This window comes from Bactrocera dorsalis, chromosome 5 (assembly GCF_023373825.1).
Source record: "Bactrocera dorsalis isolate Fly_Bdor chromosome 5, ASM2337382v1, whole genome shotgun sequence".
NCBI lineage: Eukaryota > Metazoa > Arthropoda > Insecta > Diptera > Tephritidae > Bactrocera > Bactrocera dorsalis.
In genome coordinates, this window is record NC_064307.1 from 7,381,462 (window position 1) to 7,397,130 (window position 15,669).

The window sequence follows — 15,669 nt, forward strand, 5'->3', positions numbered from 1 at the left end:
GTGTTAATGAAATATTCACCATAATTATATTTTTGCAAATAGCACTGACCATTCCATAGCTCAAATGAACCACCCTAATAACCGAGTATTTCACCGCTGTACTAGTCAACTTCGCACTACACAAACCAGTATTTCAGTAGCGCTCAAATGTCTCTTCACTTTATCAATTCTCAATAACATATTGTTTAGAATGAGCATGTAAAGCAAATTGGCAGAAAACACGAGTTTATATTTCAGTCTCATTCTGCTTTCAGTCTTTTCTTCATCGTAGTTTGGTAATATACACATCAGATACTTTTAGGCGTAAGCACCAACCTTTGTTTTGTTTTGGTAAATAAATTTTGATTATATAGTCAAGTGGACGGAGATGATCTACATATCATCAAAACAGCTTTATTTTAAATGAAGTAGTAGAAGGCCATACTAAACCAGGTGTCCAGCTACAAGACTATGAGCAAAAAATAGTAAGAATTTGTTCATAATTTTAAATTTTTTATTTATTCTGTAAAATCTATGTCGTTCCCCTCAAAGTACCACACACTTCCGCTAACGTTTTTTTTTCAATCCTCGAAGCAGTTCCCGTCAATTTCCGAAAAAGCCTTTAAGGTACGAAGTGATTCATGTTTAATGCCTTCAATTGACTTAAAATGGCTTCCCGAAGCGGTCATTTGAGTTTTCTGAATAGACAGAAGTCACCGGGAGCTAAATCAGGCGAGTACGGTGGTTGTGGCACATTATTGGTTAAAAATTTGGCGAAAAATTCAGGAAGAATCAATGCAGTATACAACGGTGCATTATTTCGGTGCACAAACCAAAAGTTGTCAGCATTGACGTTGTTTTTTTTTGGCTTCCGCCCTGCTTTGCCACGATATGCGGTCGATTGATTGCATGTTGCATGTTTTCGGGTCCTAAGCATAGATCTAAGACTCATCCCTAGCAGTAATATATTTCATAATATCTTGGTGCTCGGAAAGCATTGTTCCAAAAACGTTAACGCGACGATTTGGAAACCGATCGTTCTTTTACTTTCCTTAGGTCTAAATGATCTTTCAAAATGGTTTTCACTGATCTTCCGATATTCCAACAATTCTAGTAAGATCTCTGACTGTTAATCGTGGATTCTCAAGCACCAATTTCTTTATTTTATTGACGTGTTCATCATCAGTTGATATCCGCCCTGGATGTGTTTCGTCGTCAACGCGTTCTCGACCCTCTTTGAATAATTTGTACCAATCAAAAACACTTGTTCGCAACAAAAAATTATCACCGAAGGCCTTTTGCAATATTCTATTCAATCAGATTTTGATTCCGCACACAAAGTTTAATGGAAGTCCTTTGTTGAATAATTTCACTCGTCGTAAAAATTGTCCAATACACTTCATGTACTTCAGAAAGACAAGATTGTCTAAACACTAATGATCAAAATGTCCCATTTGGCACAGATGTCGCTGACTGATGCTTCGTCGAATGGATTTTTTCGAAAAAGTCTTACTATTTTTTGATACAGTTGGTCCCTAATTTTCAAGTTTAATTTATAGTGGGTCTTCGAGCGAGCTTGCGAATTTTGAATGTCGGTTAACAGTCCTTTAGTTAGGCCTATTTGAAACCAACACAAAAAATGTTTTTCCTCATGCTTTTTATAATCCCTTACAGAAGCATTTTCAAACGCTTTAAAGCATAAGTCAAAGCACTGAGGCCATCAAATTGTTTAAACTTAACTATTTATTTGCCGTAATTAAATGATGGAAAAATACACTTGCATTAATAACAATATAATAAATAACGAAAACAACTTCCCTTACAACTAAAGCTAACAAGTAACTGTATAAAATTCCATTCCTATTCTTTAAAATTTTTTTAAACAGCACACAACTGTGTTGAGTTATGATAGAAAGTCAGCCCTTTCCCTCCACACGCAAATTTAGCATCTGCTATATGTAAGATGCTGTATTTATTAATTCGTACCTCTTTACTCTGCCTCACACTTACAAAGCGTCGTCGACTTGAAACTTGATCAAGTCCTCCACTGGGAACCGGAAGAGTGAGGCAGCTTGAGCTTCGGACGCCAGCTGTTCAACACTCGCCGAATCGCTGCGACGTTGGAAGCTGCTGTGTGCTGCGATGCGATCGTAGTGTGTTGCATTCTCCGCCACGTCCAGCTTGTTGCTAGCCAAAGCCTCGGCATGTGGCAGATCGGTGACCTCCTGAGCCACAATCGGATGTTCAAAGTCGACCAGAGCCTCCGGTTCAGAGCTGTCACTGCGCGAGATTTGCTGTTCCGGGGAATTTGTAGAATTCGTGTTACGGGACTGTTGGCGAGGCTCGATAGGTGACAGAGACTCTCCTTCCTCCATAATTATATTCCGATTTATATTTTGTGGTGAGTTATAAAATGGATTATTGGATGTGGGCGCCGGTAGTGCTGGTAGTGCATTTTGTTTTTGTTTGGGGAAAAGATTGAGGTGAACCATTATTTCATTTTGATTACCTTTAAAGCCATTCGACGGACCGCTGCCACTCAGGCCAGCGGGGCTAGCCATGTGTGGTGACATGTCGACCGGCATGAAGGGTGTTTGGAATTGTGACTTTGAAACTTGGTCGGGAAAACTAATTTGCATATTGTTCGCTTGCGGAATGTGAGGTGCTAGGTGTGGTTGTGCAGACGAAGGGAATCGGAACGGAGCAAAAGCCGGCTGTTCATATGGGTGGTTGAAGCCGTAAGCGGCCGTCGACGGGATCACCGGGATGGAGTAGTGGTCGAGAAATGGATTGCGAACCGCATGTGGCCTGCGAGTTGATGAAGACACTTTCACTTCATCATAGGTGAAGGCAGAGGGTTTGAAATCTCTTGTGGGCGGCAACATCGGGTAGATATCAAGGTTGACTTTGAGGGGTACTCTTGTCATTTTCGCACGCTGCGCGTCACTGATCTCCAAGAGTGGCTGATAGCCAGCCATGTACGGGTCTGTGGCGAATGGACGCTGATTGCTGAATTGCTGTAACATCATATTGGCGTTTGAGTTCAACGGTTTTTGTTTGTTCTTCTTTTTATTTTTCGAAAGGTTGCTCTGAAGTTGCAGGGCCAGCAGATTGATGTCGTTCGGTGAACGTGGCTTGAAGGGATAAATCTGATCCATAGCAATGCGCTGCTGATACGGCGCATGTGGCATCATGTTCATGATTGGTGGCGGAAAAGGCTTCATCATTTGCATATTCACCGGTATTGGCATGGGTATACTGAATTGCATTTGTTTCTTATTTCGTTTGCCGCGGAAAAAATTGGCGATGCCACTGGACTTGAGATTTCTCAATGAGCCCGCGATATGCAAGCCAGTGGGCATCATCACCATTGGTGGCACTTTACTCGGTCCACCACCCAACTGCAATTGGTGCAGTATGTCTTGTATGTTACGCACGTCGCCGCGCTCCTCTTCAGCCTTCTTGAACTCTTGCGGCAACGGGCCTTCATGTGGAAAGTGGAAGGGCTTAGGCTTTTCCTCATTTGCCAACGTCGAATTGATCGGTATATCAATGTACTGCCGCCGGCTAAGCAACATCGATGGTTGACGTGAGGTGAGACGCGGTGGGCGCGGTATCTGGTCACGCAGATCGCTCCGCACCGGTGTCATTGTCGATGAACGTCGTGGCAATTGTTCGTACAGATGCATGGACTGCCGCTGACGTGCGGCTCCAACATTCGCGGTTGGGCGATAATCACTGTCAAAGCCGTTGAGCCGCCCCTCACCACCACCCATGCCGAATGCATCGCCGCCACCGCTGGCTGTGGCTCCAACTAACGGCAGCGGTTGTGGTCGTCTCGCTTTCGTGCGCCATGTTCCATAAATCGGCTGTTCATACACCGAACTGCCGCCACCAGCAGCAGCCTCACCACCAACGCCAACATCGGCACGCTCTAGTAAATAAGCCGTTTCGGTGCTTTTGCTAGCATGCAATTTTTCCTCTTGCTCATGCTGGATTTGTTGCTGTTGGTATTGTTGTAGTTGTTGCTGTTGCTGTAAGTGCGCCTGTGCGCGCATCTCCTCTAAGCCGTCGTTGACTTTGATGTGATTCGGTGTTCTTAGCGGTCGCGTATGCGGCTGCAGCGCATGTGTTGCTGGCAACTCGGTGCGCAGCTGCACTTCCTGACCATCGATCTGCACCACAGTGGGCAGTACTGTGTCGCTGCTTGTTGGATTGTAGCTCTGTATGTTGCGCGTGCGCAACGCTGCGGTTTGATTCTGATAATATTCGGCGGTGGATGCGACCTTCACTATCATCAAGGACATCTGCGGATGGAAGAAAGTAAGGAAATCGCTAAAGTTATTGAAGTTTTTTCACGCAATCATAAAACAAAAAGTAATAAGGTTTCTTAAAGTTAACATAGTGCAACGTCTGTTGTTATATTGCTATGAGACTTCAAAGGTCTCCAATCGAAATTGTTGAAAGGGCGTATATAGAGTGTAAGTAAACGCCTGATAACTGAGGAGCATGACACTACAGGTCGCAATTCTTGAATTAGAAATGAGCGTCACCCATTTTCTTCATTATTGAAATGGATATAAAATTATATATCACCAAAAACCAAATTTTTCTATCTCTTTTTTCTAACATTCTAATATCCTGATAATTCTACTGCAGAAGCAACTCTCACTCATGGTAATCCTTTTTTATACTAGTAGGAATTTTTTTCGAATAATCTTTGTATGTAATGGTAGTCCCATTGGAGCCACAAATTCCTATAATAAGCTTCCTTATGACTGTATTTTATGTTATATATATTTTGTTAATATTTTTTTTGGATTAGAAATACGAAAAGACTTTTACGACTACCATATTAATTTAATATTTTTTTCCAATTTCTAAAGTAAAATATATAACTGACCGAATTTGGTATATTATTGACTATTTTTATATTTATATTTTTCTTTTGTGGAAAATACTTTCCAAACTAAAACTGAATTTACTTACGAATATAATGCACATCAGTAACATGCCGACAATCCAAGTAAAAAGGCCCACGTTCACAAAATTACGCTGCTTCAGCAATTCCTCTTTGAATGTATCCAATTTCGCATACGGTATCAGATCCTTCAGAAACATTTTCTACACGTGGCAACACTCTGTGTCGAATATCCTTGCTGGCTGCCGTCTACTTCGACTCAACTCCTTAAGGTCCGCTTAAGATTGTCTCTTCGTGCTTGTAATTCTCAGTCCAAATTGAACGACTTCTGACACATTGCGCACACAAAACATAACTGTGTGGAAAATCGCAGCGAAAAAGCATAAAGACCGTGGCGATTAAAAGGAAAGTTCCACCGAAACGGCGGCGCGCGCCAACACGCATCTAAGCACACGTAAGCTGGTGTGGGTGTGGGTGTGTGTGTGTGACTGCAATCAAACTGTAATTGAAAATTTACGGAGGAAAATGTTAGTGGCAGGTGTTGTTGTGATGAAGTTAAGTACCCTCACACTTGTTCACATGTGATATGTATATGTGTATGTACGTATGTAGACACTTGGATTCACAAAATGTTTTCATGATTAATCCCAATCAACGAATGCAATAATTATTCGTACAAGTAAATACTTAATTCAGAGCAAACGGCGCAAAATGAAAATGAAAAAGCATTGTTACTGTGCGCACCTGCCATAGTAAAAGATAGCGCGGCGCAAACAAAATTAGAAACCGTAAAATTGCAGAAAAGCCCATTGGCACCAGCTTCTTCAAATGCGGTTTGTGTTTGTTAGCTGTTTACTTACAACAAGCTATGAAAATGGTGCACTTGGGAAATTGACGCATTAGGTTATTTCAAAAGTGATCGACTAGAAGGGCTCGACAAATTAATTGAGTCTATGCTAAGCTAAGTTCCGAACCTGAGTTCAGAACAATGTTCTATTTGTGAATTCACAGTGGACTTTGGCAAAATTTTGTCATCGGAAAATGTGGTTTAATACAAACGCTGTTCTCTTATTAATTACTATTGTCATAAACCATTGATCTAAACCTTCCAAAAACACCAAAACTAAAGAAATCATTCGCATTTGACATTTCTTCTTCTTCTATCACCATTCGATTAACTGGCATGTGACAAATTTCCCGTTTATAAAAAACAGTAAATGCTAAGCACCAAAACAACTGGCAAACTCTTGCTCAAACACACCAGATGTAGGTACTTATGTGTTGGGGGGTATGATCGTCATAGAAAACTGTTAGGGCACACCTTAATGCAGCGTGTTCCAGCCTACCTATATAAGTCTATAGATATACAAACTTGGCAGCGATGAAACTGGCAAACAAATATATACATATGTACATATTTTTTGTTGTAACGGAAATTGAATATTTATCTGAAAATTGTTGTAATATTTCAACTAAAATTAAATTTAAATGAATTTCCTCTGAACAGCAATTACAAAACATTGTAAATTAATAATCATTACTATTGCAATTAAAAACTGGGATATTATCACAAAACAAGCTTACCGGAACTAAAGAAAAACTTTGCTTCCTCCCCTCAAACGGTAGTTAGAGATTAACTTTTTAAATATTGCAATGAAATATCGTTTAGCAACGAATTATTCAAACGTTGCTCCTAAACTGGCGATTTGAGTTCAAATTATTTGAGTCTATGCTAAGCTAAGTTCCGAACCGCGTTCGTAAAAATGTTCGGTTTGTGAATTTACTTATAATTTTAATGCTTTCCTTCTAAATTAGTCTAAAGTATCTTAAAGAAAACGTTTCAACACAAATAAGCTTGTATTATTTTAGAATAAATCTTCCTATTGACCATCATAACACTTTTCGCCATCAAACGAAACGACGTAATATCGCACGTATCCCAATGAAACTGTTTATACCTCAACAAAGATTTTTTACTCCTTACCTCTGGTGGGGGGAAATGAAAAGACCTTGAACAGAAACTTCGTTGAATTTAGGAGACTTTCCGAAACAACTTCAAATCAATACGACACTTTTACAAAAATATTTAGGTACATACATAATTTATTGATTTCAATAAACTCTTTCATACAATGACATTTTTCCCTACAAAAACGGTAAAAAATTTCATCCGAAATACAAAAACAAAATCGTGGATATTTTTTTTCAATTAAAATAAGTATTTCTAATTGTAAGAGTATTTTTAAGTATAAAACAAAAAGGAAAAACATTTGAAATTCTTGCTAGAGCTCTTTTGGAGTCGAAAGCAAAAATAACGTTCTCATATTGTATTGACTAGATGAATCTAGCCCTAGTTTGCTTGTTGGTACCACATCGCTAGATTGTCAGCTTTCGGCGTTAATGAGCTTCACCACTTTTTAAATAAACTTTTAAAACTCGCAGGCTATCTTTCTTAACATAAAATTGAGTACATCAACTGTTACAGTTGACACCTAAAACTCGAAAGGAATGCTTGGCACGGGGTATTTGTAGCCATCATCCTTGGGTGTTGGCTGAGGCTTTGGTGGTGGTGGACGAGTCACAGGTGGGGGTGGTGGACGGGTAGTCTTCGGTGCTGGTGGACGAGTCACTGGTGGTGGTGGACGAGTTGTTGGTTTTGGTGCTGGTGGTTGAGGTTTGTTGGTGGGTGGCAAGTAAGTTGGTGGTGGTCTCGTCACTGGAGGTGGAGGACGGGTAGTCTTCGGTGCTGGTGGACGAGTCACTGGTGGTGGTGGACGAGTTGTTGGTTTTGGTGCTGGGGGTTGTGGTTTGTTAGTGGGTGGCAAGTAAGTTGGTGGTGGTCTCGTCACTGGAGGTGGAGGACGGGTTGTCTTCGGTGCTGGTGGACGAGTCACTGGTGGTGGTGGACGAGTTGTTGGTTTAGGTGCTGGTGGTTGAGGTTTGTTGGTAGGTGGCAAGTAAGTTGGTGGTGGTCTCGTCACTGGTGGTGGAGGACGGGTTGTCTTCGGTGCTGGTGGACGAGTCACTGGTGGTGGTGGACGAGTGGTTGGTTTTGGTGCTGGTGGTTGGGGTTTGTTGGTAGGTGGCAAATATGTTGGTGGTGGTCTCGTCACTGGAGGTGGAGGACGAGTTGTCTTCGGTGCTGGTGGACGAGTCACTGGTGGTGGTGGTGGACGAGTTGTTGGTTTAGGTGCTGGAGGTTGTGGTTTGTTGGTGGGTGGCAAGTATGTTGGTCCTGGTGTAGTTCTTGGTGGTGGGGGACGAGTGACTGGTGGTGGTGGACGAGTTGTTGGCTTAGGTGCTGGTGGTTGTGGTTTATTGGTTGGTGGCAAATAAGTTGGTGGTGGCTTCGTCACTGGTGGTGGAGGACGAGTTGTCTTCGGTGCTGGTGGACGAGTCACTGGTGGTGGTGGACGAGTAGTTGGTTTTGGTGCTGGTGGTTGTGGTTTATTGGTTGGTGGCAAGTAAGTTGGTGGTGGCTTCGTCACTGGGGGTGGAGGACGAGTTGTCTTCGGTGCTGGTGGACGAGTCACTGGTGGTGGTGGTGGACGAGTTGTTGGTTTTGGTGCTGGTGGTTGTGGTTTGTTGGTGGGTGGCAAGTAAGTTGGTCCTGGTGTAGTTCTTGGTGGTGGTGGACGAGTCACAGGTGGGGGTGGTGGACGGGTAGTCTTTGGTGGTGGTGGACGAGTCACTGGTGGTGGTGGTGGACGAGTTGTTGGCTTAGGTGCCGGAGGTTGTGGTTTGTTGGTGGGTGGCAAGTAAGTTGGTGGTGGTCTCGTCACTGGAGGTGGAGGACGGGTTGTCTTCGGTGCTGGTGGACGAGTCACTGGTGGTGGTGGACGAGTTGTTGGTTTTGGTGCTGGGGGTTGTGGTTTATTGGTTGGGGGCAAGTAAGTTGGTGGTGGCTTCGTCACTGGGGGTGGAGGACGAGTTGTCTTCGGTGCTGGTGGACGAGTCACTGGTGGTGGTGGTGGACGTGTTGTTGGTTTAGGTGCTGGTGGTTGTGGTTTATTGGTGGGTGGCAAGTATGTTGGTCCAGGTGTAGTTCTTGGTGGAGGGGGACGAGTGACTGGTGGTGGTGGACGAGTAGTTGGTTTTGGTGCTGGTGGTTGTGGTTTATTGGTTGGTGGCAAGTATGTTGGTGGTGGCTTCGTCACTGGGGGTGGAGGACGAGTTGTCTTCGGTGCTGGTGGACGAGTCACTGGTGGTGGTGGTGGACGAGTAGTTGGTTTTGGTGCTGGGGGTTGTGGTTTATTGGTGGGTGGCAAGTAAGTTGGTGGTGGACGAGTCACTGGTGGGGGTGGTGGACGGGTAGTTTTTGGTGCTGGTGGACGAGTCACTGGTGGTGGTGGTGGACGAGTAGTTGGTTTTGGTGCTGGTGGTTGTGGTTTATTGGTTGGTGGAGGATAGGTCAATGGATTTTCTGGTACATTGTAAACATATGTGGTACGCTCTACTGGTGGTGGACGTGTCACCGGTGGTGGAGGAGGACGAGTTGTCTTCGGTGCTGGTGGACGGGTCACCGGTGGTGGTGGTGGACGAGTAGTTGGCTTAGGTGCCGGAGGCTGTGGTTTGTTTGTGGGTGGCAAGTAAGTTGGTGGTGGGCGTGTCACCGGTGGTGGAGGAGGACGAGTTGTCTTCGGTGCTGGTGGACGCGTCACTGGTGGTGGTGGTGGGCGAGTTGTTGGCTTAGGTGCCGGAGGCTGTGGTTTGTTTGTGGGTGGCAAGTAAGTTGGTGGTGGGCGTGTCACCGGTGGTGGAGGAGGACGAGTTGTCTTCGGTGCTGGTGGACGCGTCACCGGTGGTGGTGGTGGACGAGTTGTTGGCTTCGGTGCCGGAGGCTGTGGTTTGTTTGTGGGTGGCAAGTAAGTTGGTGGTGGGCGTGTCACCGGTGGGGGTGGTGGACGAGTAGTCTTCGGTGCTGGTGGACGCGTCACCACTGGTGGTGGCCTCGTTGGCTCGGGGAATGGAATAGAGGGTGGTGGATAATCATAACCCTGAGCGGCACGTGCCTTTCTCTGAAAAACGTAATAATTTCAATGCATATTTATATGTGTGTTAACATTTGTGTGGTTGTAAATTAGTAGTACTTACCAAAAGGGTATCCGTGCTAGCATCAGCACAAAGCCCGGCGACGCAAAGCGCCAAAATAATAAAAGCGCTCCTCTGTAAGTAAAGAAATTAAAATTTAAAATTAGATGTGCTGAAATCATATTTCTTTTAATTTGCCTTAATTTTTTTTAGGGATCAATATTTTTTATTTTATTTTATTTTTTAATTTTACTTTTTATTTTTATTTTTTTTAATATTTTTTTTAATTTTTATTTATTTTATTTTATTTTATTTTATTTAATTTTATTTTATTTTATTTCATTTTATTTTATTTTATTTTATTTTATTTTATTTCATTTTTATTTTATTTTTATTTTATTTTATTATATTTCATTTTAATATATTTTATTTTTATTTTATTTTATTATATTTCGTTTGATTTTATTTCCATTCATTTATTTATTTGCATTATTAATAAGATTACTTCAGCAGAGAGCTGCCAGCTGCAGCTGCACCTGCTTCCTCTATCAGTGTGACCTTGTCGGGTGTGAATAGTATTTTGCTCGCCTTAAAATCGGTTCGGTTCGTCATTCTATTGAATGAGGTATACGAAACGGTATTTGCTTGTTTCGTCCAATTTTACGAGCTAATTAAAAATGTACTTGAAATCGTGTATTTTTCTAACCTTCAATGTGACAAACACAACAAGCTGACCGCAATCTACTCGCCATGCCAACAGATTCAGAACAAGCAGCGTAATTAATCAAAACTAATGAAAAGAATACAAAGACTAATTTTTTATCTGACAATATATTCCCATAAAAAATATTCAAGTCTCTCCGGGTAGGGCTTTCGGGGCAGGGCTTTAGATGAAGATGGCGCAGATAGTCATCACTCATCAGCGTTGACACTGCTTAAAGGCCTACAGTATGTGTGCGGGCATTATCTGCAAATCTTTAAAAGATTCATGAAAGCTCGAGTTTTATTTTTCTCTAATTAATTTATACACGAATCCGGATCTCGATTAGCATTCGAATCTGCGGCTGCCATATTTTAGCATAAAATGTTTGCAGAGCAGAAATGTACAACAACAACAACTTCACCAACAAGTATCGAGCAGAAAGCGAAAGAACCAGTCTTTCGGCCGCTTATGGCTAAGAAGATGCGCCAAAATTTATCTCAAACGAGGGACATTTATTTTTTTATTGCTTCTTTCTAGTTTTTTCTATTTTATTTGCATATTTTTACCGAAATGGCTTCAGTCAAACATGTCCGACTGCTTTGTGTTGAAATTTTAAATATTTCAGAATATTAAATTATAGAGACGAGTTTGAATTTTTTTCCATTTTGGGGCTAAGGCGCACTCGGCCGCGGCTTTTTGTGTGTGCGAGGCTGAAGTTAATTTATGTTAATTGATTGTTCTTTGTGTTAGCACAGCCAGCGCTTCAATGGATCATTGGCGACCTTGCCGGTCTTACTAACTTTTTATTCGAAAAAAAAATAGTTTTGCACAACAACAACATATCTAAATATAAGTCTTGTGCTGAGCTCTGGCAAATCTGCATCATTAATTATTTGCATGAACGAAAGTGAAAGGAATTAGAATATTGATTACTCGCAATTATTGCAATGATGAGCAAACGAAATTAAATATTTCATATATTTTATACGGTTAATTGAAACTGGTTGGCAGCGCTCAACGGAGCGTTTAGCCAATAAATGTCGACCATAATCGGCGTAACTAACAATTAGCGGATCACTAGCTGAGTTGTTATATCTGCCATTTACGCCTTCTTACACTTTTCCAACTTAATTGAAAAGCAGATCGATCTCTGGAGATCGTATTGGACTATATTCTATTTCTAGATTATCATTCAACAAAATTATCAAAAAATTTAATATCAATTTTAATAATTATCGCCATCTAATAAAACTTTCGTATGTGACATTCTTTCTTGGCTATTAACCTGCGCTTGTGTGCGAATTGTATGCTTTGATGCACACGTGCGGCAACTTCAAGCGTATTTCGCACGCAATTCGTTTTCATTTGACGAATTAAAAGAAGTCAATGGTAATGAAGCTAATTGCACATTTACATTAAAAAACCTACTTTTGTGCATACAGGGTGTTCGAAAGCCGTATATGGTAAACAAAAATTATTATTGTTCGACCTTTTTTTCATATTTTTGTTCGCTTATATGCAGATTTTCGTTTTCTTATGCCATTTCTTCGCATGTGTACACAAATCATGCCTGCAAGCAAAAGCCATTAGTCGACTGATCGATAGCTCATTTATAAAAATATATATTGGCAATAGTGTGTTAATTGCTAATGTGACTTTTTGGCGATAATTTTGATTGATGAACAACACAGCGTGTTGTTGTGAAATGTTGTCTACAACATTGCTGAAAGAGTGGCATCATTTTTTAAGTGATTTGAAGGCGTAACTAGTTCAAGGACGTTGAGACTTGGCAGAACTATAACATGTCAGAAAATTTTTTATAGTTACACTTGTACCTTTTCTTAAGTTTTTCAGTAACAATTTTCATTTTATATCCTAGAAAGCCGCTATATTTGCTTTACCTTTGAGCTGTTGCGCTCTAAGTAATGACAACACTAATTTACAGTCATTTTCAGACTGCGATAGAGACTGCTTCTGGTTAATTTTAGGTTGCTTTAACCGAAAACGATAATAAAAATATGCTAAAATAATATTTTTAATTTTCATTTATTTTAATTTTTTTTTAATTAATTTAATTTAATTTAATTTTATTTTATTTTATTTTATTTTATTTTATTTTATTTTATTTTATTTTATTTTATTTTATTTTATTTTATTTTATTTTATTTTATTTTATTTTATTTTATTTTATTTAATTACTTTATTTTATTATTTTTTTTTTTTATTTTATGCGATACAGTCTTTTTTTGCTAATTTTTGTTTGCAAAAACTGAAAATGTTAGGAAAGATGGGTAAGCGATGTCGAGATCAAACCACCAAATTTTACTATAATGGCAAAAATAGTTGAACGTGATGGATATTTTTTGAGTTCAAATTCTTAATCAGAGCTCCTCAAATACCACACAGACCTCGAAGCACATCAGCCGTATTTTTTTTTTTCTTTCAGATTTGTTGAGTAGTGTAATTAATGGAAATTTGCATTTATTTTTTCAGTAAAAAAAATTGATATGTGTAGAAAAATATTAAAAAAAATTAAAATTTAAAAGTTTTTGTATATATGTATATTTCGGCTCATTCGAATACTATCTACTATCGATTTCAGGTACTTTCGCGCTTTTTAATACCGAATCTGATTTAAAAAGATTCTTTTGTTGTTCTACTCTTCGAAAAGTCTCATGACAGTACAAGTTAAGTGCCTCTAATTTTTATAAATTCCTTCTATTAACAATTATTTTATAAATAAATGCATATAAGCTCAGTTTTAACACAACTCAATTGCAACAACCGACTTATAAAAAAGTCGCATGTCAAACTTATGTATAAAATTTAAATATTTATACTCCGTAATAAACTCAAAACATCAATTTTCTTAACCCTAATAAAAAAATTCAATTACGCTACTTGGCTATTTTCAAAACTCGTAACTACCAAACGCCTCGAAAACAAACATTGAGTAAACTGTCAGTGCAAACAAAAGACTTAAGCAACGAACTCGCTGTGTATAGCGCAGCGCGCAAATGCATATAAATGATGTAGATCGGTTTATGTGCGCATTGGCTACTGTAAAATCGAACACGAAGATAAAATACACTTTAAATTGCCCCCACAGATGACTGTCAAACGACGGACGATAATCGCCACAGCAATGATTAACACGACGATGCGATGCTGATGATGGCGATTGGCGGTTAGCCGCTGATCACTGCCTGTTGCTGGTCAGTGCTAGTAGCGGTGGTGGCTTTGTTTGGCCACTGACATTGTTGTTGTTGCCTCCGAAATGAAGGCAAACGTGACACCTCTGACATTATTGGCGATATTGCGCTCGTCTAATGCACACCGAGGCGTCTCTGAATGGCAGCTGACTGCGCGCTTTGATTTATTTTAATGTCTCGCAGCGTCAGCAGCACTGGCTTTGTCAGTAATCTGCCATTAATGCGCGCTGCAATGCAGAAACAATGCATTTACATGCATTTGCGCATTCATGCGAGTTGAAGAATATGAATTTTACAGGCACAATTGCCGCTGGCGTCTGCAGCACGCTCAAGAACTTTGCGCAACAGCGTAGCAGTACGCTTGCGCGCCGCTTGACAGTGCGAATAACATTTGCAACAGCCGTCTGCGTCATCTTTGGTGATCGCCAACAGCCAGCATCGGTTTCATCATCACTCATGCGGACGGACGTTCGTCGTCGCCCATGTAAATATGTGTGCACATTGTGTGCGCAATTGACGCTGGTTTGTGGGCAATTTACAACATAATTCAATTTACTTTGCTTCACTCGCTCGTTTGCTCGTTCGCTTGCGCGCCTGCGTGCCTGCATTTGAGCGCTGGGTATCTGTGTTATTTGAACACATTTTTTTGAGGTGGCATGCATTCTTCAACGAGTGCAATCGCATTTGGCAAATATTTGAATTTCGTTGAAATATTCACGGCATTTGCCGTTGTAGTTGACACTATGATTGGCAATTGCCCCCTCGCGTCTTGTCCACAATCAAATTTATTTCCACACAAGTGTCTTTTGCAACGTTTGTTCGTCTCACATTTGCCTAATAAATCACTTTGTTTTCGAAATATTCGCTTTGGGTTTTGTTTATTGCCATTTAAGGTCCCATTAGTGTTCACTGATTTTTTCTGATCGGCAAATGTCCTTCGATCATTTAGCAAACAAAAAACTATCACTTTGCAATCCTTTCATTTCTTGTAATTAAATTAATTTATTTTTACTTCAATTTAATTTTAATTAATTTTAATTTTTAATTAATATTTTTTACAATTTGATTTATTTTTTTTTTCATTTATTTATTTATTTTTTTAATTATTTATATTTTTATTTAACTTTCTTCAATTAATTTATTTTATTTAATTTTTAGTAACTATATTTTTTCTTTTTTTTCGTAATTTGTATATTTTTTACCATTTTAAGCACAATTCAATCACAACTCCCGGTCGTGAGCGCGTAATCCTTTCTTATATGTGTGTGTGTCTCTGAATTAATCCTTTTTGCGGATTTTTGTATCCCAAAATATTCGTTGTATCGATTCAGAATTCAACGCTGCTATTGAATTCGATCGATCGATCTGACACGACCAATAAAGGCTAGATACTTATGAACGGACAACCACAATGCCGTTGAAGAAGCTACACTAAGCGATCTCTGTTGGTGGTTCACTTCTGGGTTGAGTGCGGGTTACCAACTAAACCATCAAAACCTATAGATTTTCTATATATACTCGGAGCAGATGTTTCGGCTAGCCAACGTATGGGCGATAACTGGTAGTACACTCTGACCGATTGAAGATCGGAATGCTTGAGAGCTTCATTCAGCGTTGGATGCTGGCTGGCTGGCTGGCTGCCTGGCTAGTTGGCTTTCAGGTTGATCGTTGATCGTTGGTTGCTTTGTTGCCGAGCAAGTTATTGCTCTGTCGTCGATTAGCATTGTTGTTTGTGTTGGTGGCAAAAGAAGATGCTACAATCTGCCGAAACACACACATACATACACACACCGATACTAAAACAAGCAACGCCTCGCTCAACA

General features: G+C 40.3%; 2 protein-coding genes across 2 annotated transcripts; both read right to left on the minus strand.

Annotated features, from left to right (window-relative positions):
- Positions 1-1,714: 1,714 nt before the first annotated feature.
- Positions 1,715-5,346, minus strand: LOC105223412 (uncharacterized). Its single transcript, XM_011201143.4, has 2 exons — positions 4,969-5,346; positions 1,715-4,286 (listed from the first exon to the last, which is right to left on the minus strand). Exons 1-2 carry the CDS (start codon positions 5,098-5,100, stop codon positions 1,986-1,988), a joined length of 2,433 nt encoding a protein of 810 aa, XP_011199445.2. The 5' UTR covers positions 5,101-5,346; the 3' UTR covers positions 1,715-1,985.
- A 1,639-nt stretch (positions 5,347-6,985) lies between these two features.
- Positions 6,986-15,351, minus strand: LOC125778604 (uncharacterized). The gene is made up of 3 exons (XM_049457097.1): positions 15,049-15,351; positions 9,995-10,066; positions 6,986-9,918 (listed from the first exon to the last, which is right to left on the minus strand). Exons 1-3 carry the CDS (start codon positions 15,049-15,051, stop codon positions 7,393-7,395), a joined length of 2,601 nt encoding a protein of 866 aa, XP_049313054.1. The 5' UTR covers positions 15,052-15,351; the 3' UTR covers positions 6,986-7,392.
- Positions 15,352-15,669: the final 318 nt, after the last annotated feature.